This window comes from Sorex fumeus, unplaced genomic scaffold, assembly GCF_029834395.1.
Source record: "Sorex fumeus unplaced genomic scaffold, SorFum_2.1 ptg000193l, whole genome shotgun sequence".
NCBI lineage: Eukaryota > Metazoa > Chordata > Mammalia > Eulipotyphla > Soricidae > Sorex > Sorex fumeus.
Window position 1 is genome coordinate 1409639 of NW_026606250.1, and position 20378 is coordinate 1430016.

Below are 20378 nucleotides of genomic sequence, written 5' to 3' on the forward strand. Positions count from 1 at the left end.
AGGCCTCACCGGCTTCGGGCCCCTTCTCACGCGGGGCCAGACTTTCCGTTGGCTCCCCAGCTCTCTCCGTGCTGCCCCCGGCCTTCTCCGGGTGGGAGGGGAGGCGCGTGGCTTTGTGTTTCCTGCCTGGGCCAGAGGCTCCGTGTGGCTCAGGCTGCCCCCGCGGGTCATGCTGTGACCTCGCCGGCCTCGAAGGGTAGAAATCTGCGTTCGGGAGCAGCACGGCCTTCACGGGTGGGACCCCAGGCCCCGGGGCAGGTCCCTGGGTCTGTCTGTGGCAGGCGGTGGGTGCCCAGGCGTGCGGGCGCCTGCCCTGGCTCTCGCCCCCCACTCCCTGCTGTGTCTCTGTCCCTCGGGTCCTCTGCCTGCAGTGCTCTGGGTGCAGTGCTCCCTCCTTCTTCCAGGCTAGCTTGGCGCTTCCGCTCTCTCGCTTCTCTGCGGAAACTCTAGATTTGGTCCACCAACATCCACTCGGACTTGCCGGGCTGCGGTGGCAACGGCGGTGACTCGGCAGACGGGGCGGGAGCGGCAGTTGGGCCCGCCCGCGGGTGCCGTGGGTTTGGCGCCCCCTTTGCTGCCGGCACGGGAGGTGAGACTTGGCGTGTGTCGCCGTGCGTGGCAGCCGTGTGTGTTCCTCCCGGGCGATGTCTCCACGCAGACCGCCTGGGCCGCTGCTTCCTCTCTCCTTCCGTTGCTCGCCTGCCTGTCTGCACCCGGAGGGTCTCCAGGGGCCTCAAGGGCTCGCGGGGGCGGCCTCCTGCCTGGCTCCAGCCCGTGGCCTCTCCTTCCCGAGTGGAGGAAACTCCCCTCAGTGCTCGCTTCCGAGTTCCGGCCGGCGTTTAGGTAGGTGATTTGCTCCATCCTTCGCACGACTGCGTGGTTTTTCTTTCTGAACCTGCCGATGCGAAGCTAAAGTATTCCAGACTGCGAGTCAGTCAGACACTCCTAAGGTAAGTCCACTGGGTTGTGGTGTCCCTTCTGCTTCCTCTGTGGGTCAGACCCAGCGGTGCTCAGGGCTACTCCTGGCTTTGAACTTAGAGGTCACGGCCGGCGTGCAGGACCGCGGGGGGCGGGGGTGGCTGCGTGCAAGCCCCTAGCCCTGACTCTCTCTGGCCGTGGCTGCGCTGTGTTAATTCTTACTGCACCTCTTGGGCCCGACTGGCTGACATGGAGTTGTGGGTTCATTCATTTATGCTCAGGAGAGACGGTACTCTGGAGTTTTCCTGCACCTGAGCTCTCCTGCAGTGTCTGTTGGCACTAGGGGAAGGCGAAACTCTCTCGCCTCAAGTCTGGAGGCCATGACCGAGCAGCCCAGGTCGGGAGACCCGGCCCGCCTGACGGTGCTCCCTGGGAGAGCCGGCAGCATTCCCTGCCGCAGCCCCGGGTCTGGGCGTCCCCTGCACGCGTCGCATGTCCCAAGGGGCTGATGATGTCATCTGCGTCACACAGAGATGTTCACAGCAGCCCTGTGTGAGTGTCCCACTGCGTGTGCATGTTTGTGAGAGTGTGTTTGAGGGTGAGAGTGTCGAAGTGTGTGAGTGTGTAAGAGTGAGTGAGAACATCTGAGTATTTGTGCATGAGTGTGTGAGAGTGTGAGTATGAGAGTGTGTAGGAGAGAGTGTGACTGTATGGGAGTGTCTGAGTGAGTGTGAGTACGAGAGTGTCCATGAGGTGAGAGTGTAAAAGTGTGTAAGAGTGAGTGTGAGTGGGAGAGTGTGTAGGTGAGAGTGTGTAAGCATGTGAGAGTCTGAGTGAGGGTGAGAGGAGTAAGAGATGAGTGTGTAAGTGTGTGAGTGTGTCTGAGAGTGTCCATGAGGTGGGTGTAAAAGTGTGTGAGTGTGAGTGAGTGTGAGTGTGAGTATGGGAGTGTGCATGAGGCGAGACTTGTACGCGTCTGAGTGTGAGTGTGTAAGAGGTGAGCGTGTGTAAGTGTGTGAGAGTACAGGCGTATGTGTGTGTGAGTGGGTAGTGTGACTGTATGAGTGTGAGAGTGTGAGTGAGAGAGAATGCGTGAGTCTGTGTGAGTGTGAGAGTGTGAGTTTGTGAGTGGGTGTGTGTGGGGGATTGAAGCTAGGTTCCTGCGCGTCAGACAAAGCCTTTTCTCACCGGCGGCCCCGGCCCGTCTCTTCCCTCCCGCCCGAGGTGACGGCCCCTCGTTCCTCTCCGCCACTGACGGCTCGTCCGCGTCTCTTCGCCCAGGAAGTCCGCTGGCTCGGAACCCATCAAGTTTGTTGATCTTTTCAAAGAACCGGTTTTCGGTTTCATGGTTTCTCCATTGATTTCCTGTTCCCGGTTTCGCTCATTTCTGTTCTAATCCCTGTTCTTGCTTCCCCCCTGCTTCCTTCCGGCTCTTCTTTTTCTGGTTTCCAAACGTGGAGCTTGCACCGTTGCTTTTCGGTCTTTCTTCTTCCCTTCGTTTTCTTCTGTCCGGCCCTTCCTTGAGCGGCTCCAACGCACATTTGGTGACTCCGTTACCAAGTGCCCTCGGGCTGCCCTCGCGAGGCTGCAGGCACCCTGGGTGCAGTTCTAGCGCCACGGGTGCCCCGAGCAGCCACAGCCCCCGGGAACCAGCTGGGAGCACCTCTTGGGCACTTCCCAGCTGGCCCGGGGGAGCTGGTTCTGAGCTGGATTCCGCCGTGGCGTGAGGATTTGCTGTGATTTCTCTTGTCGGTGCACCAAGGCGCGATTCCTGGTCGGGGCATCGGTGCGGACCCGGAAGCCTGTGTGTTCTCCATGCCGCGTGGGGCACGGCCGGAGGGGCCCGCAACGCTCACTCTCAGCCCCCGCTCCGAGCTCCCGAGTCTGTGTGCAGCTCTTCCTGGCGGCCCAGGCTAGTGAAGGGCTTAAGTCCCCATCTTCCTCAGAGCCCGCCTGTAGGTTGCATCTCGCTCAGAAATGGAGAAATCATGAAATTCCAGGTAACGGCAGGAAAAACTGGCGGGGCTGCCTGGGGGAGGGGGTGTAGAGCCTTCGGGGTCCTTGGGGGGTGTGGGCTGCTTCTCCTAGGAGCCCACTGGCTCGCTCCTCTGAAACTGTGGGCGCCTGACTTTGTTAAAAACAATGAGGATGGGGAAACACGAGACCCTTGTGAAATGGGCTGATTCTGGAATGTTCCCCTGCGAGTTCAGGCACAGCCCTTGCTTTAGGGCCGTTGGGAGGCTGAGTTGACTGGCCGGGGTCCCTGGCCCGGGGGGCGGGCGCAAACAAGAGCGGCCCCTGCCCCCGTGCCCTCGAGACGGGGTCACTCTTGGCACGTTGCGGGCAGAGGCCGCTGCAGACCCAGACCAGGCGGGCCGAGAGTGACGATCCGGGCGCAGGGCCTGGCACTGCGCAGTGCCCCTCGCGAGCCTCTGCCCGGAGCCTGCCGTCTGCTCCTCCTCAGCGACTCCGGGAAGTTGGAACCTGTTTTTCTGCTCATCTGTCCCTGGATCTGAGCGGCACCGAGGGCCGAGGGCCGTGGCAGGCTCCCAGGGCCGCGTGTCTGCGCAGAAGCGCCTCCGGCTTCCTCGAGCTCCGGGCCCGGGCCCAGCGCTGGACGCTGGGGGTGGGGGTGTCGCTGACGGGTGACCCCGCCGGGCCGGGCCGTCGGCTGCACTCACAGATAATAAAGCCGCGTCTCCTGCGGGCTTTCGGGGACTGCCAGCGGGAGGGGCGACCTGCCGTGCTGTCGGCTCGGACAGACCTCGCGGATCCCGCTCACTTCATAAAGATACGGGAACGGCGGCGGCTTTCCAGAAACACGAATATTGCTGTTTTATGGGAAACGGGACTGGGGAATATGAAAAGTCAGAATTTTACGGCCTCCAAAACGGCTGAATGATGAGAACACGGGAAGAGAGATGAGGATACGTGGGTGGCAGTGCTGCCCGCAGGCACGGGGGTCCTGGCCCCCGAGAATGGGCCCCGGTGCCTCTTCCTGGAGCACGCCAAGATGGGGACGCCAGTACTGGCCACCGCCCAGGGGACAGGGCTCACGGCACCTGGACGGGGCCTGACCGGCCTCCATCCGCGGGGGCAGTGGGCAGGGGCCGTGCGGGGGTTTTTATAGCACCCACCAGGCCCCAGACTGTCCCTGGGCTGGGGGGGCCACACCCAGAGGCCCCCAGCTGGTGGACATTTCCAAGCTGGGGAGACAGTCAGGGCCACGCTGAGGCAGCCCGAGTGCCTCTCGCTGTGGGAAGGGCCGAGGTGAGCGCGACCCCCCGACCCTGCGCTGGGGGAGGCTCCCGGGGGCAGCCGGCGCGGGGCGCTTCACGGGGCGCTTCACGTCAGTCAGGAAGCCACAGGCCTGTGTGGGCCACGCACTGGCCGTCGCTTTCCCAAACACGCGCGTCCCGTGAGGGTGATGACACTTCATCAACATTTCTCCAGCATGCGGAATGCTGGACACGAAGCCCGGCCGCTCCAGACTAATAAACAGTGTCAGCAGCAGCCCGACAGGGGCCGGCCTTGATGGGAGATCAAAGACGCGCACGCAGGGACGGCGGCTGCGGGCTCGCAGCACTGAGGCCCCGCGCCCTGGTGGGCTTCTGTGCCCGAGCGTGGAGATGGGTGTGAGGACAGTGTGGGGGGGGACTGTGTGTGACTATGAGAGGCCGGGGTTCGGGGTGACTGTGAGGAACGCACTGCTTGAGACGCCCGCCCAGGCCCACCGACTCTGCCCGCTCCCCAGGGTCCAGCCCGGCCGCCTCCTGCCTCACCGGTTCATCCCTGGCACGCCAGCGGGCGTGGGGGCGTCGACCGCGACAGGGCAGCCACAGCCGGGCCCAGGACCCAGAAGGGGCCCTGAGTGGGTGTGCAGGGCGGGTGCGGGGGAGCCAGGAAGAACCAGCCGAGATTTGTGGGGGTGACAGGACATGGGTGGCGGGTGAGGGGTTCCCCTGGGATAGGCCATTCATGGGGCGGGGTCTGGACCCCCAGTGGGCAGGATGGGAGAGAGGGGAAGAAGGATGGGAAACAGGAAGGAAGAAGGAGAGGAGGGGGGGAGGGAGCGAGGACGGGAAGGAGGAGGGAGAGATGGAGGGGGGGTCTCTGCCCTGCCACCCTCACTTGGAGGTTGCCCCCGTGGTCCCTGGGTCTGCCCCCTGCAGAAGGCCTGTGCCCGTGGGTGGCGGGCACCCTTCCTGCCCGAGGCTCTGCGCTGGCCAGTGAGAGGCTGAGTAGCCCCTTCCCGCCTGTGACTGGGCGCCCTGGGACCGGGGTCCCCGGAGAAGCAGACCCCTCAGGCCCGCTGGCCCACTTGGCGTCTTTGCTTATTCCCTCTCTGGGGCATCCAAGGGGCAGCATCAGGGCTTGGGAACGGCAGCAGAGCCGGGGCAGAGGGGCAGCGTGTGGTCACGCCAGCCGGGACCCGGGAGGCATCTGCTCTAGCGCTGGAGAGAAGAGTGGGCGCTCAGTGGGCGTCCCCAGCTCCTGCTGTGCTCCGGGGGCCCTCAGGGGTCCCATCCCAAGCCGGGTGCTGGCCTCCTGGCTGTCCCTGCTCAGGCATCGACCCCTGAGCCCCTAGAGGGACCCCAGATTCCAGCACCTGGAGCCCCCAGAAGGTCCTCGCTGGCCACAAGCAGCTCCCTGGCTTTCGGAGGCACTCGGCCTGGCCAGAGCACCCGTGGGAGCTGGTCCAAACATTGGGGGTGCTGCGAGTGTGCCCCAAGCTGTGGGTGTAGACTCGGCTGTGGGTGTGGCCTGCGCTGTGGGTGTGGCCTGCTCTGTGGGTGTGTCTTGAGTTTGGGGTGTGGCCTAGGCTGTGGGTGTGGTCCGAGCCATGGGTGTGGCTTGAACTATGGATGTGGCCGGGGCTGTGGGTGTGGCCTGAGCTGTGGGTGTGACCTGAGCTGTGGGTGTGACCTGAGCTCTGTGTGTGGCTTGAGCTGTGGGTGTGGCTTGAGCTGTGTGGGTGGCCTGAGCTGTGGGTGTGGCCTGAGCTGTGGGTGTGGCTTGAGCTGTGGGTGTGGCTTGAGCCGTGGGTGTAGCTTGAGCTCTGGGTGTGGCCTCAATTGTGGCCCTCACGGGTCCTGGAGGATGGCACTGCAGGGATCTCTGCCACATAAAGCAACTGTAGTTTGTAGGCAGTTCTGGGTTTGCTTTGTTTTTTGGGGGGTCCCTCAAGAGGAGCTTGGGAGACTGGGGGTTCTCAGCCAGCTAGGCTTTTGAGTTTCGCGTGAGGGTCTGAGAGTGGGGTGCTATTTGAGCCCCAAGGTGTCAGGCATGAGCCTGGACTCTGGGTGGTCATCGGGGTCTTCAGGATGTAGCCAGTGATGCTTGGGGGACCACATGGAGAACTGGAGATTGAACCAGGGCAGTGCCTTAACTCCTGTACTGACTCTTCAGCCCTGGATTTGCTTTTAATAACTTTGTCAATGGCTTTTGGTGGTGCTCAGGGCTTATTCCTGGCTGCTCAGAGGTCACTCCTGGAGGGGTTTGGGGGACCCTATGGAATGCCAGATGGAACTAGAGTTGGCCACATGTGCAATGCAAGTGCTTTCCCTGCTGTATTATATTTCAAACCCAAGTGGCTTTTTAAAATAGCTCCGGGGTCTATTTAAAAATAGCCCGGAGAGCCTCTATGGAGCTCGCCCCAGGCAGGAGCCAGGGCACTACAGAACAGATCCCCCACTTGGCCCCCACCTGGCTGGGGCTAGGGTGAGAGGGACTGGGGCCTCCCTAGGGACCTGGGGAAAGGGGCTTCAGGCTCTGCTGGGGGCTGCCTCAGGCCCTCTTCCCGAGAGGGTGTCGGGACACCAGGGCTAATGACCATCAGAGACTGACTTGGTCCAGCAGGGGCCTCGTGTGGGCCCCATGTGAGCAGCTGCGCCCGAAAGGGCCCACCTTCCCTGGGCTGTGGGACGTCCTGCTCAGGTTAGGACAGAGGAAGCTCTGCAAGGGGGTAACCCCCCATGCCATCCCAGGATGCTGGGCGAGCCTGAAATAGGGACAGACAGAGACAGAGACCGGGAGAGACACAGAGACAGGGAGACACTCGGAGACAGAGACAGGGAGAGACAAAGACAGGGAGAGACACAGAGACAGAGACAGGGAGAGACACAGAGACAGGGAAAGACACAGAGACAGAGACCGGGAGAGACACAGAGGCAGAGACAGGGAGAGGCAAGGAGGGGGGAGGGGAGCCCTGCACTCCCTGCCCAGGTGTGAGGGACCATGAGTCCCTCCCTCGTACAGACCTGTTGTGTGTTGGGGCTTGGAAATCACAGGGCACCCCGGACGCCCAGCCCTGCCCAGCCTCTCTGTGTGGGGGCTTTACCCTGTGGGTATTCTTCTCTTCCAGAATATCCCGCCAGACTTTCCCTATGCCTCTGCTTCCAAGGAAACCAAGGCTGCAGAGCCCCCAGCCCCTCGGGCAGAGAAGGATGTCAGGCCAGTGCCCAGTGCCTGCCTCCTGCCCTGACCCTGCTCCTGTGCAGCTCGTGCCCACTGCAGGGGCCCCAAGCTCTGGCCAAGGTGCTGCTGGACCTCTGACCAAGGTTCCTGGCCCCTGGCAGCTGCTGATCGCTGGGGCTCAGCCAGGTGGCTGGAGACACTACAGGGGGCTGCAGAGATTCTGGTTCTTGAGTCCCCTCGAAACCCCACTGTACTCTGGCCGGTGCCACTGTGCCACTGGCCTCATATAGCTGGGCAGGGGCCAACTCTGAGTGTGTCCTCAGACTCCCCAGACATGCTGCAGGACAGGGAGACTGGACCACCCCAAGCAGGGTAGAGAGAAGAGGAAGGTGAGACTGACGGTAGGGCCTGTCAGGGGCGGAGCCTATGTAGGGGTTGGGGTGGACCTGTGTGGCAGGGGCGGAGTTTAAGGGTTGGGGTGGGGCCTGTGTGGCAGGGGCGGAGCCTACGGGTTGGGTGGGGCCTTATGGCAGGGGCGGAGTCTACGGGTTGGGGTGGGGCCTGTGTGGCAGGGGCGGAGTCTACGGGTTGGGTGGGGCCTGTGTGGCAGGGGCGGAGTCTACGGGTTGGGTGGGGCCTTATGGCAGGGGCGGAGTCTACGGGTTGGGTGGGGCCTGTGTGGCAGGGGCGGAGCCTACGGGTTGGGTGGGGCCTGTGTGGCAGGGGCGGAGTTTACGGGTTGGGGTGGGGCCTGTGTGGCAGGGGCGGAGCCTACGGCTCGGGTGGGGCCTTGTGGCAGGGGCGGAGCCTATGGGTTGGGTGGGGCCTTGTGGCAGGGGCCGAGCCTGTGGTTTGGGTGGGGCCTGTGGATTGGAGCATTGTGGATTAGGGGCGGGGCCTACAGTTTAGGGTGGGGCTATGCGAGCAGGTCTCAGTCTGTAACTCCATGACTGCCGGGCCACGGGCCGTCCTGAGCAGAACCTGGAGCTGCACAGAGAGAGCAGGACCAAGCGGGATGTTTGGGTGTGGGCCTCAAGGTCCTGCTGCTGGGGAGAGTTAGGAGGTGGGGGAGCAAGTGAGGCTGGGGGCTGGAGCAGGGGAGGGCAGCCGCTTCGTGGGCCACATCTGGCCCCTCCTGGCCCTGGACGGAAGCTTCACTTGTTCCCTTTTGGCGTTGCTGGATCGAGCTGCAAAGGAACGTAAATCACAAACGTGGAAAAACATCCCTTGTCCCCACAAAGGCCGTCCCTGTGACTCACGGCTCCGAATGAACATCACTCAGTATTTATAATTTCCGGGACAGGACTTACAGATGTGACTGGGAAATCCTGCTCGCCTGGGGGTATTTTTAGAGCCCATTGTGCCCGGGAGGTCTCCAGGGGGCCTGCAGGTCCTGGGCGTCCCTCGGTCAGCGGCTGGGCTGGAGCACCTTGATTCTCTGGGCAGTTTCCCCCTCCCCTCGTGTATGTGGCCCCCGGCCAGACTTGGGGAGACTTTGCAGCTTTCTGGGTCTCGAGGCTCCAGAAAGGGGCTGCGCGGTGCCCAGTGCCCCTCTGTGTGCAGGAGTCCCATGGCCGCCAGACCCCGAGTGCCCCAGGTGTGGCCCGGACGCCACCCCCCGCAAAAGCCGCCCTAGACCCCCAGTCTGCTCCCCAGACCTGGGGTCCAGTTACGGCCGCCGTCGCGGCTGCTGGTGGAGATGGTGTGAGGCGCCCCAAGTCAGCCGCCTCGTCTTCACCTTTGGAGACGGTACCACCATTCCTGTCCTGGGGCACGCAGGGGACACTGGTGCCCAGGAACCCCCGGGGAGCCATGTGGGCCGGAAGGGACCCACACCACACAGGCCTCTGCAGGGCACATCTTTGCCAGTCTCGGTTGCCCCCACCCCATTTGACTGCCCCGGGGCCTCTCGAGGGTGGGAGGCATCTCCCCTGCAGCCGGGGGGTTCATCCTTGGGGGTGCCTGGCAGACGGGTTCGAGCTGGAACAGAGTGAACTCAGGCTTCTGGCGAGATACAGTCCCAAACTTGCACCCTGGAAGGTCTGCTCCCTGCCGGTAGGGGCCCCGCTCCTGGCTGCGGGTCCCTGGGCAGCAGGGTCAGCGGGCAGGGCCAGGCCGGGCTGGGCGGGGTGGCAGGGAGCCCCTGTGTCAGGTGTGGAGGAGGAGAGCCTTGGCCCAGGAAGGAAAGTCCAGAGTCCTCGGGGGCCTCCGGGGTCCAGCACGGGCCGCTCGGCCCCACCCCCAGGCCCCTCGCCAGACGGCCAGCCACCGCCAGCGGAGCTTTATCAGGTCATAAATAAGGCTGCTGGAGCCGTCCGTGTCAGCGCTTGGCGGGCGCGGGCACTGCAGGGGGGCTGCCCACCCTGCTCTTCGGGGCTGGAGCCTGGGGGACTGGCGGGAGTGCCTGGGGTCATTTCTCATCTCCTGCGGGGGCCCGGGGAGCCTGAGGCCCTTTGCCTGCTCCTCCTCGTCCGGCCAGGTCTAATGTGCCAGGGTCCAGGCCGAGGCTGCGGACTGCGGGGGGCCCTGGCGGGGATGGGCAGGACCCCGGGGGAGCCCCGAGGAACAGGACAGGCCCTGACTGAGCTCTCCAGAAACCTGGGACAGGAGCCCCAAAGGAGCAGCAAGGCCCGAGGTCTCGTGTCCTTCCAACGTGCCCCCCGCGCGCCCCCAAGGCCTGGTTTGTGCCCGTGCTGGAGCTGCTGACCCCACGTGCCAGGCCTGGGCAGGGGCAGGGCAGGACTGAGGCTGGAGACCCCCGGGAGGCACCAGGGCCCCCGTGAAGGCGCGGCCGCACCCCTCACATCCCAGGGGCTGTTCTCGCCCCAGGCCTCGAGGAACTTGCCTTCGTCAGAGCCTTGTCCTCCTCCAAGAGACCCTAACCGTCTGTCCATCTGCCCACCCTGTGCCAGGCAGCCCTGGGGATGAGGGGGACCCTCCTGTGTGGGCTGAAGCAGGCCCGGCCCCGAACCCTGGGCTCTCTGGCCACGTGGGGGGGTTGAGTGATGCTGTGCCCCTGCCTGCCTCCACTCATCCTGTTGTCCCGACGGGCAGAGGAAGGCCCCTGGCAGGAAGGGGGTGCCCAGAGCTATATTAAGGCCCTGGGTGCTGACAGCTTCCTGCCCCAGGGTCCCAGGGAGAAAGGCTAAAATTAGCACAGGCCCTGCCCAGCCAGCTCCTGGGGCATGAGGGGCGCTCCTCCTCCCCCTCCCGTCCCTTGCATGGGGGGGGCACCTCCAGACCCTCTGGGTGTCAGGGCAGCCCCCACAGACTGGAGAGTCTCCTAGAGTCCTTGTCCCCACCCTAGTTGGGGCCGTCTCCGTGGCCCCCGGCTCTCTTCACATCATGTCCCTCCTGGGCCCGTGTCCCTCCCTGGGCTGTGTCCCTCCTGAGGGGCTCCGAGTCCCAGTCCTGAGTTGGGAAGGGCCCCTGCTGAGGATCGCGCAGCCTGTGGTGGGTCCAGAGAGCATGAGGGACGGGATGAGGAGCGGAGAGGCACTGACCACTGCCCTTTGCCCTGGTTTCCTCCTGCATTTCCCACGGGGACTCCCTCAGCCTCCTGCCCCACCCCACTGTGAACACGCACCCGCGACCCACCAGAGACTCCTGGCCCCAAACCTCCGCTCTTCCCCGCTGCCTCAACCCAGGCCAGAGGCACGGTGCCCGGGCAGATCCTCCGGCTGCAGAGGCGACCTCTCAGTGTGGGCCTGGGCTGCCTCTTGCTGGGTCTGTCCTGCTCCTGCCCCGTGGGGTCCTGAGGCGAAGCAGCTCCCATGGCCAGGGGCCCCCGGCAGGTCCCGGGCACTTCCAAGGCGAGCCTTCCCCAGTGCGGGAAAACGGAGGCAGCCTCTGTCTCAGAAACCAACCCAGAGGCCACATCAGGGTGAAGTGGACTCCTTCCAGAAGCTTCTGTCGGCCCCACGAGGTCAGTGTAGGAGCTCTCTGTCTCCCACCAGGCCCAGCCCTCGCCTCCAGGGTGTGAGTTTTAAATAGGGTTCAGCTTTGCGGGGAGTCAGCTCCCAGGGTCGAACGCAACGTCCACACTCAACAGAGCTTGGGGGGACGCTTCTCACCCAAGATTCACTTAAAAACAATCCAGACTTTGGCTTCTCCTGGGAAGATCAGGTCTTGTTGGCAAAAGGCAACAGCCGGGCACGTGCGGTGCAGGACGGGGAGGGGAAGGAAAACGGAGTCTGGGAGTCTCGAACCCAGATTTTGGCTACCCCCGCCCTGCCACCCTTGGCTCCGTCAGCTGCACTTGGGGGTCAGCAGGAGAGGACAGACTGCTGCGCTGCGCTGGCCAGGCCCCTCTCAGCCTCAGACACTGTCGGGCCGGGCCCTTGACCAGTCGCCCATGGAAGGCCCAGGCCGGTGTGGCCACCAGCTGTCCCCGAGTCTCGGTGGCCCGCTCCAGCCAGGAGGTGCAGAGCCGGGGCTGTGGGCCACACTGGGCGGCCCCCCTCCTTCTGCCTCGTGGTCCTGCCACAGGCCGCGGACAGGGCGGTGGGCGGCGAGAGTAGACGAGAGTTCGCGCGCCGTGCGCTGGTGGGGGCTCCTGCTCAGGGGATGGAGTCGCACTTGCTGGGCTAGGCCAGGGCCAAAGCACACCAGGCTTCCTGGCGCAGGGCCCCCCCCAGGCCAGCCGCAGGGGGCACGAAGGCTTCTGGCTCAAAGCTGAACTCCAGGTGGCCGGGGGCCAGGGGCTCGGCCAGGCGAGCAGAGGCCTGCAGGGAGGACAGCAGTGTGACCTGACGGAGGGCCTGGGGGGCAGTCTGCCGGGCGGCCGTCATGTCCGGGGATCACTGGCCATGCCTGCCTCACCTGGGCTGGGCCGCTGGGCCCGGGGCAGGACGATGGGGAGTCCAGGCTGGGATCAGGTTTCAAAATGGGCACAGAGCTCTCAGGGTGGGGGGTTGAGGCCGGCAGGGAGGTGCCGGGGTTCCCTGTGGACCCTGAAGGTGGGGAAGAGTTGGTGGGCGACACTGACCGAGGGGTGGGGGGCTGTGAGCAGCGTCCTGCCCTGGGGCAAGGCTGGGGTGGGACTGGGGGGCCCTGGCCTGGCACCTGGGGAGCTCTTGGTCCCGCCCAGGCTCTTTGGCTTCCGCTTCCGGGTCTGGATGCTCTCTTTCTTCATCGCCAGAGGCCGGGGCACCTGTGAGGATGTGTAGGCTGACCGGCACTGCCCTGCCCTGAGCCAGGCCCCAGGTCAGTCCTGCCTGGAGAACAGCTGCCCAGGATCCTCAGGGGGTCCAGCAGGAGCAGTGCAGACCCTGCCAGGCTTGATCAGGCTCCATGGCCCAGGGCGCAGCCTCTCCTGGCTTTGCCTTTTTGGGCTCCAGTGGCCGCCCACCACCCAGGCCCTCACAGAAATCCCGCCTCTCAAGGCTCCGCCCCACAGAAGACCCGCCCACAGACACGCCCCTCAACAGACCCCGCCCACAGACTCCTCCTTATAGAGGACACGCCCCTCAACAGACCCCGCCCACAGACTCCTCCTTATAGAGGACATGCCCCTCAACAGACTCCATCCCAGGGGCCCATTTCCCGTAGACTCTGCCCACCGAGCCCTGCCCCGCTCATAGACTCCACCCACACAGCCCCTCCCCTCCCACAGACTCCGCCCAGAGGCTCTACCATAGACTCCACCCCCACAAGACTCCACCCACAGACACGCCCCTAAATAAACCCCGCCCACAGAGGCCCCGCCCAAGACTCCCACAGACACGCCCCTCATTAGACTCCGCCCCAGAGGCCCCTCCCATAGACTCCACCCACATAGCCCCGCCCACCCCAAGGCTCCGTCCACCAAGCACTGCCGCTCCCACAGACCCCGCCCACTCCCAAGCCCCGCCCCTCCCACTCACCCCGTGCAGCTTCATGTAGAGGCCACACGCGTTGCACACGGGCTCGCCGTCTGCATTGCGGCGCCAGAGCGTCGTGTTGGTCGTGTGGCAGTTGGAGCAGCAGAGGCCAGCGCGCCGGGACGACTGTGGGGGGAGGCCTGGGCGCTGTGGCTGGGCGGCGCCGACCACCGCACCGAGTGTGCGGCATTCCGGCAGGGTCTCCCTGCTCTGGGTCTGGCTTTCCACCAGTAACCCGCTGTGCTATCACTCCAGCCCTCCACCAGTAAAGAGGGGGTGACAGGGGGCCCCAGAGCCCACTGGGGGGTGGGGGGTGAGACATGGAACTGGCCTCTGTCCCTCTCGTGTCCTGCATCTAGTCACACCTAGTCGTGCCCAGCCTCGGTCACCCCGCGCTCCAAATTCCTCCTGGACATGCCCGTAGACAGAGCATAGGCACACCCCCCAGGTAGGGTTCTGTGGCCCGCGGGGCTGGGGCAGGGGGCGCCTCAGGAGCGGGCCCTCCCCCTCCAGGGAATACCCCAGCCCAAGGCCGCTCTGCCTGGTTCCCGTCACTGGGGAGACCCTCCGCCGGCTGAGGTGGAGGCAGCGGAGGGCTTCGGCGGGCCCTGAGAGGCAGAGTGCCCAGAAGGACACAGATCCACGCAGCCCAAGCCGGATTTAGGGAGGGGACCCCTACCTCTGACCCCCACTTACCTGCCCGCCTCGTTGGGGGTGGTGGGGGCAGCCCGGGCCTTGCAGGGCAGTGGCCAAGAATCCCGCAGTCTGAAGAGACTGTAGCTGGGGGCCACGAGGCACCAGTGCAAGGTCTGCCCCAAACTAGTGGGACCCCTGGGGGTCACACGCCTGCTCCCCACTCCCAGCCCGGCCTCTCCACAGTGTCAGCGTCAAAGTTTGTCCCTCACACCCTGGGCACTCTGCTCTGTCCCACCCACTCCCTGCCCAGCCACAGGCCAGAAGGAAGCAGAAGTGAGACCAGCCCAGAAGCAGGTCAGGCTTCAGGGGGCCCCTGTGAAGATGGGGAGATGGTGCTGGGGTGGGCCCAGCCCCCCCCGCCCCCCGCTGAGTTAGAGCAGCCCTGAGGCCCCGCCCACCCAGACCCCATCCACACCTGCCCATACCCCACCCGCAAGCCCTGCCCCTCCCAGGCTCCGCCCATATTATATTCGCCCAGGCCCCGCCCACAGCCTGCCCCGTCCCCCAGTGGCACTCACCAAGCGCTTGTGTGGCCGCACCAGAGGTCGGTTGACTCCGTTGACCTTGTGGTAGAGGCCACAGGCATTGCACAGGTAGTGGCCGGTGCCGTCCCTGCGCCACAAAGGCGTGGACAGTGCGCCGCAGTTGACACACTCCCGGCCCTCCCCCGGGAATTCCTCCAGGAAGTCGGACACTGCAGGGACAGGCAGCCCGTGGGCCCCGGACCTCCTGAGCCTGCATGGCAGGAGGCCTCGACCGCTTGGCCCTCAGGTCTCATCTGACCATTGTCAGTGTGCGCGATCCCAGGGCTGCCAGCAGGAGCCGACCTCGCCATATCTGGGGGACGCAGGAGGCCCCAAGGGGTAAGAGTGGCAGGGAAGGGGAAGACGTAAAGGGCTCAGCGTGGGTCTGACCCAGCTCCCCCGAAGTGTCGGGGCAGATGGGTGCCCTGGGCAGGGGTGCTGATGGGCTGGTAGGGGCTCCCCGGGGGGTGGGCGCCCGGAGTTGGTCTCCTGCAAAGGCCAGCCGTGCTTCCTGGGGGAAGCGGGGAGGGAGGACAGGGGTCCTTGTAGGATTCTGCTGGGCGGGGGAAACTGGGGCATCTGTGAGGTCTGGACCCTGTTTCCCAAACTCAGACCCCGGAGTTGCTGGGAGTGACTGAAACCAGGCCTCAGAATAGAATAAAGGAACATTCTAGACCACACTCCCATGGCTTCCAATAATAAACCAGTATTTGGAACTTTAAAGGAAATAATTTCCTGGGGCTGGAGTGATCGGGTAAGGCGTTTGCCTTGCACGCGGCCGACCCGGGTTCAATTCCCAACATTCCATATGGTCCCCTGAGCACAGCCAGGAGTAATTCCTGAGTGCAGAGCCAGGAGCAACCTTTGTGCATTGTGGGGTGTGACCCAAAAAGAAAAAAAAATCATTTCCAAAACTTCATAGGACTGTCTCAGCACGGGCTCTCAGCAGACGCCACCCAGAACGAGCGAGCGAGGGGTTCAAGGATGAGAGCCACAAAGGTGCCCCTTATCCAAAGAGCCGGGAGGGGGGAGGGCTGTCGGTTTGGTCGGCGCAGTTCCTAGAATGCGGGGTCTGCGCACTACGGTCCACCTGGGACAGATGGCTGCGCTACGTCCGGGTCCTTGGGCGCACGTCGGGCCCCAGCCCCAGCCCAGCCCCGCTCCCCGGCCCCGCGCCCCGCACCCCGGCCACGGCCCCACGCCCCAGCCTCTGCCCCAATCCGCGCCCCAGCCCCGTGCACTTCCCGGGCCCCAGCCCCAGCCCCGCGCCCCTGCCTCAGCTCCGACCCCAGCCCCACGGTGCACCCCGGCTCCGCGCGCGCCCGGCCACGACCCGCACGCTCCGGCGCGCGCTCACCGAAGGCGGTTCTGCGGCCCGGGTGGCCGCGCAGGACGCTGCCGTCGAACGGCCCCGAGGCCCAGGCTGGGGCCACCTCGGAGCCCACGTAGGCGGGGTAGGGAGTGGGGTAAGGGGCGCCCACGGGCCGGGAATGCTGGTCCGGGTAGGAGCCTCCGTCTCCGCGGCCCCCGCCGGGCCCTGGCGGACTGTGCGCGAGGCTGAAGGCGCCGGTCCCCGGAGGCTGCGCGGACGGCGGGTTCGGGCTTCTGCAGGCGAAGGCCGGAGGGTCCGCGGGCGCGGGGGGCGCCCAGCCCGGGTGTGCGGCCAGCGCGGACGGCTGCGGGCCTGGCTCGCACGTGGGCAGGTAGGGCAACATCGGGGGGACGCGCGCGGGCGGCACCAGGAACGCGCCCGAGTCGGCGAAGGCGGCCGGGCCGGGGCTGGTGCCCAGGGTCAGGCTCCGGTACATCTCGGGCGCGGCCGCCACCTGCACAGGGGACACGTCGCGGTCGCCGCCGTTCGGCCACCCGCGGGGGCCCAGCCCAGCCGATGCCGCAGCTCCGCCGCCTTCGTGGGGCCCGTGGGGCTCCTGGGGCGGGTCTCTGGGCACGGGGCCCAGCGCATCCGGGTGCGAGGTGCTCAGCTACGGCGCGCGGGGCACAGCCGGGATGAGGGCGGCTGGGGACCCCCGGGGGTCAGGGCGACTCCCCAGCCGCGGGGTCCCCTGGGTCAGGGCGGCTCCCAGCCGTGGGGTCCTTGGGTTCAGGGCGGCTCCCCAGCCCGTGGGGTCCCGGAGGTCAGGGCGGCTCCCAGACATGGGGACGCGGGACCCCCGGGGTTCAGGGCGACTCCTCAGTCGCGGGGTCCCCTGGGTCAGGGCGGTCCCCGCCCGGCCCTCGGCACTGGGAGAGGCGCAGAGGCGGCGGGAGGCGGGCGGGGACAGCCGGCTGGGCGCACTCACCAGCTGGCCAGGACGCGGGCAGGCGGGATGCGGACCGGCCCGGCGCTGCGCTGCGCTGTGCTGCGCTCGGGGATCTCGGGCGCGTCGGTGCGCGCCGCCCCTCCCCGTCCCGCCCCCACCGTCCAGGCCTCGGCTCCCTCCCCGCGGGGTCAGCCCTCTGCCACGTGACCCTGCGGGCCTGGGCGGGAAGAGAGGGGGAACTGCGCTGGCGACTGGAGTCAGCCAGGGACTGGGCCTGGGCGCCTCTGTGTGTGTGGGAGGGGGGCAGGAAAGCCCCCGCATCTGCGCACAGGGCGGGTGCCCAGGGCCCTCCTGGCAGAGGCCCGTGGAGTAGGTGCAAGCTCCCCGCGGTCCCCACTGTGCCTGCCCTTCAAGGGGGGGGGTCTCTGCCAAGCCCCTTCCCAGCTCCTCCCCCCTCCCCAGGCACCAGTGTGGGGAGCACGTGGTGTGGTGCCCAGCCCCAGCTGAGGGCCTTGGGAGAGGCCCGCCAAGCCCGGTCTCTCCCCAGGGGCCCACGGTGAGACCCCGAGCAAGGGAGGCAGGGCAGGACGGGCTCTGTGGTGCCAGTGGAGGGGAGGACGCCTCCCCCCACACTGGGGTGCCACCACGCTGTCCTGGGATGGGGCCGGCCAAGCCATGAACATACATACATGCACTTGCATGCACTCACACGTATACACACATACATGCTCACGTCCTTGTGTGTGCACACAATGCTCACATACATACACCCATGCAGACACGTGCACACGCACACACCCACACATGCACACACGCATACACGTGCTCTGGGCGGTGCTCAGGGAAGGGCCTGCCAGCTGGGCCCTGGCTGGCTCTGGCTCCTGGGGTGGCTCTTGGGGTCTCAGTCCAGCACTGCTGCCTGGGCCCTAGCACTGCCCTCCAGAGCCAGGCGGGGGCGGTGCTGCCCCCTAAGACCATGTTTGGGGCTACTCAGGGCACTTCCGGCTGGGAAAGGGGGTGGGGGCGCCTCAGGAAGAGGCAGGGTGCTGCCCCAGGGGTGCCGGGGCAGCCGGCTTCTGGGGCTGTGTGTGTGGAGGGCGCTGGGAGCAGGTGCCCCACGACTGGCCAGGTCCACCTTGCCTGGCCCCCAGGAGTGCCCCAGCCGCAGCGGGACCCCGGCTCCCACTCTGTGGGGGGAATTGTCCAGCCAGCCCCGCTGGACCTGCTCCGGCCGGGTCACGGGGACCAGCGGCTCTGTCCCTGCTGCCGACACCCCGCCCTGGCTCCAGATCTGCAGAGAGATAAGGGAGTGGGGTCTTGAGTCCACGGAGAAGCAGGCTTCAGTCACAGCAAGAACTCGCGGAGAGGCGCTGAGCGCCGAGCCCCTGGATCCGACTCCATGCCGGGCGAGGCATGAGTCACATTGCACGGCCGCGCCATGCCCCAGCCGGGTCAGAGGCCCGGCACCCCGCCTGACCTGGAGCACAGTGCTCACGGGGGCACTGGTCCCCGCGCCTTCACCGTCAGACTGTGCGTCTGGCAGGGCAGGGCAACAGCCCAGCTTCTCTCTGGTTGCTCCCTGGGGGGCTCTCGGCTTCCTGCTCCTGGGCCTGTGGTCATCCTTCACCTGAAGGCGGTTGTAGGATCAGGGACAGCGAGTGGGGAGGACATGGCCGCAGAGGTGGCTGCTTTGCCCCCGAGCCAACGACGCCCTGTGGGTGTGTCCGTATTTGCCTCTGCAGGGGTACGAGGCCGCAGGAGCTGCTGTGGGGGGCATCTGCAGTGAGTCCCTGGTTTCTCGGAAGGACCCGAGCCCCTGGGGTCGGGCAGGCTGTCCCGCCTCGGACCTCAGGGACCAGCACCCACAGAGACGCCTTGAGCAGCCTCTGGGCAGAACCGCGGACCGGACAGCGGCAGCCCTGGCCTCGGCGCCCGGCCTCCGACCCGGCTGGGGCATGGCGCGGCCGTGCGGTGTGACTCGTGCCTCGCCCGCGTGGAGTCGGGGCCAGGGGCCCGGCGCTCAGCCCGTCTCTGTGAGTCCTTGCCGTGACTGAAGCCTGCTTCTCCGTGGACTCAAGACCCCACTCCCGCAGCATGCCTCGTGCCTCAGTTTCCCCGCTTGCTTCTCATGGCTCGGCTTCTTTTTTAAGAAAACAAATGTTTATTTAATTTTACAAAGTTGTTCATGGCGATTTGTTACAGGCGCTCAGTGTTCCAACACCAACCCCACCGCCATTGCGGCTCATCTCCGCCGTTGTCGCCGATTCTCCCAGTCGCCACTTAGGCCTCTGGGGACAGCAGGCCCGCAACGGTTTATTTAATATTGCTGCTCACAAATAACTTGCTAACAGAATGATCAAAACATGTTTTCTTAGAGGACGTTAGTGAAGGTTGCCGAATCTCACCGTGGAGCCGCTAAGCCCCTGCTGATGGAGGTTCCTCGGTGCTGAGCCGGGTTCAGCCTTCTGTGTTCGCGTTCTGTCCATTGAGACTGGACGTTTCCACGCTACCTCCGTCATCCTGCTGAGCTCCTCCTGCTACTCCTGGTTTATCAGTGACGTGAAGTTTGGGATGTGGCTCCAGGAAGTCCACAGTTTTTTTTGTTTTTATTTTTTGCTTTTTGGGTCACACCCGGCAATGCACAGGGGTCACTCCTGGCTCATGTACTCAGGAATTGCCCCTGGTGGTGCCCGGGGGACCATATAGGATGCTGGGAATCGATCCCGGGTCGGCCGCGTGCAAGGCAAACGCCCTACCTGCTGTGCTATCACTCCAGCCCCCAAGAAGTCCACAGTTTTTAACACAGCGATGCAGCCAGAGTTAAACTGTGAACTGGGCGGTGGCGTTGGGGGACTGTGACTGCCGGACTCCGACGGTACAGAGGGGTGGGGGGAGGCAGCCTGGAGACCTCAGTCTCAAAACCTGCATACCTGAGTTCTAACAGCAGATTGATTTCTGGAGGAGTCCTGCCTCCGTTTCCCTGCTCGCCTCTCGTGCCTCGGTCTCCCCACTTTCCCAGTGGAGTTGGTGGCAGTGGGGCTCTTGGGGGATGGTGGGTGGACCCGGTAATGGGCTCATGATTTAGGGGGACCGGGGGGACCCACAAGGACAAGAGCATCTGGGTCCTAGGTGGGCGCAGTCTCCCGACCAGGTGGGGTCTGCAAGACTCCTGGTCGCTCCAGGCTGGACTCCAGGGTGGTCCCAGGCCGAGCCCCCTCCTGCAGGCCCCTGGCGGATGGGGTGAGGATGTCCGGTCCAGCAGCTCCCAGCACACCTGGCACGTCCAGGGAGGCAGAAGGCACTGGGCCGTGGGGGCTGCACTCAGACGGTGTGTGCAGAGGAGACAGGCACCTAAGTAAGCCCTGGGCGGCCAGACTGTGGCTGAGCCTGGGCGGGACAACGGTGCCTGTGCTCGACCCCTCTGCAGCCCCTGAGGAGGTGCAGGGAGGGTCTCTCTGGCCCCCAGAAGCTGTAGCCTCTGTGTAGGCAGGCACTGCCTCCACCGGGAAGCCCTCCTTACTGCTGCCGCCTCCCCTAGGAGGTCCTTGCTGGTGCTGGGTCTGAGAACCGCTCCCCTTCGCAGCCTGGCAGCGGGCACTCGGCAGGGGGCCCAGCCTGAGGTGTGTGCAGGCACCCTGAGGAGCAGGGCAGCAGCTTTGCGGAACCATGCCTTGGTGACAGTCTCAGGCTGGGTCTGGGGC

The 20378-nt window shown here is 65.5% G+C and overlaps 2 protein-coding genes across 2 annotated transcripts in view; one reads left to right on the forward strand and one right to left on the reverse strand.

Moving 5' to 3' along the window:
• Positions 1 to 11921: 11921 nt before the first annotated feature.
• On the reverse strand, positions 11922 to 16224 carry GATA5 (GATA binding protein 5). Its single transcript, XM_056108077.1, has 6 exons — positions 15774 to 16224; positions 14411 to 14586; positions 13200 to 13322; positions 12400 to 12487; positions 12157 to 12287; positions 11922 to 12059 (listed from the first exon to the last, which is right to left on the reverse strand). The coding sequence occupies exons 1-6, from the start codon at positions 16222 to 16224 to the stop codon at positions 11922 to 11924; spliced, it is 1107 nt and encodes a 368-aa protein (XP_055964052.1).
• Positions 16225 to 16743: 519 nt separating this feature from the next.
• Positions 16744 to 20378, forward strand: part of SLCO4A1 (solute carrier organic anion transporter family member 4A1) — a 40342-nt gene continuing 36707 nt past the window's right edge. Inside the window, exon 1 of the mRNA XM_056108133.1 lies at positions 16744 to 16803. Within this exon, the coding sequence (XP_055964108.1) occupies positions 16744 to 16803 (60 nt within the window). The remainder of the gene's footprint in view (positions 16804 to 20378) is intronic.

Excerpts from the sequence above, each read along its gene's own strand:
- GATA5 (XM_056108077.1), bottom strand. The coding sequence starts at position 16,224 with ATGTACCGGAGCCTGACCCTGGGCACCAGCCCCGGCCCGGCCGCCTTC. Across the intron at positions 12,488-13,199 it reads TCTACATGAAGCTGCACGGG|GTGCCCCGGCCTCTGGCGAT; the intron begins GTGAGTGGGAGG and ends ACATCCTCACAG. Across the intron at positions 12,288-12,399 it reads CGGGACCAAGAGCTCCCCAG|GGTCCACAGGGAACCCCGGC; the intron begins GTGCCAGGCCAG and ends CCCCACCTTCAG.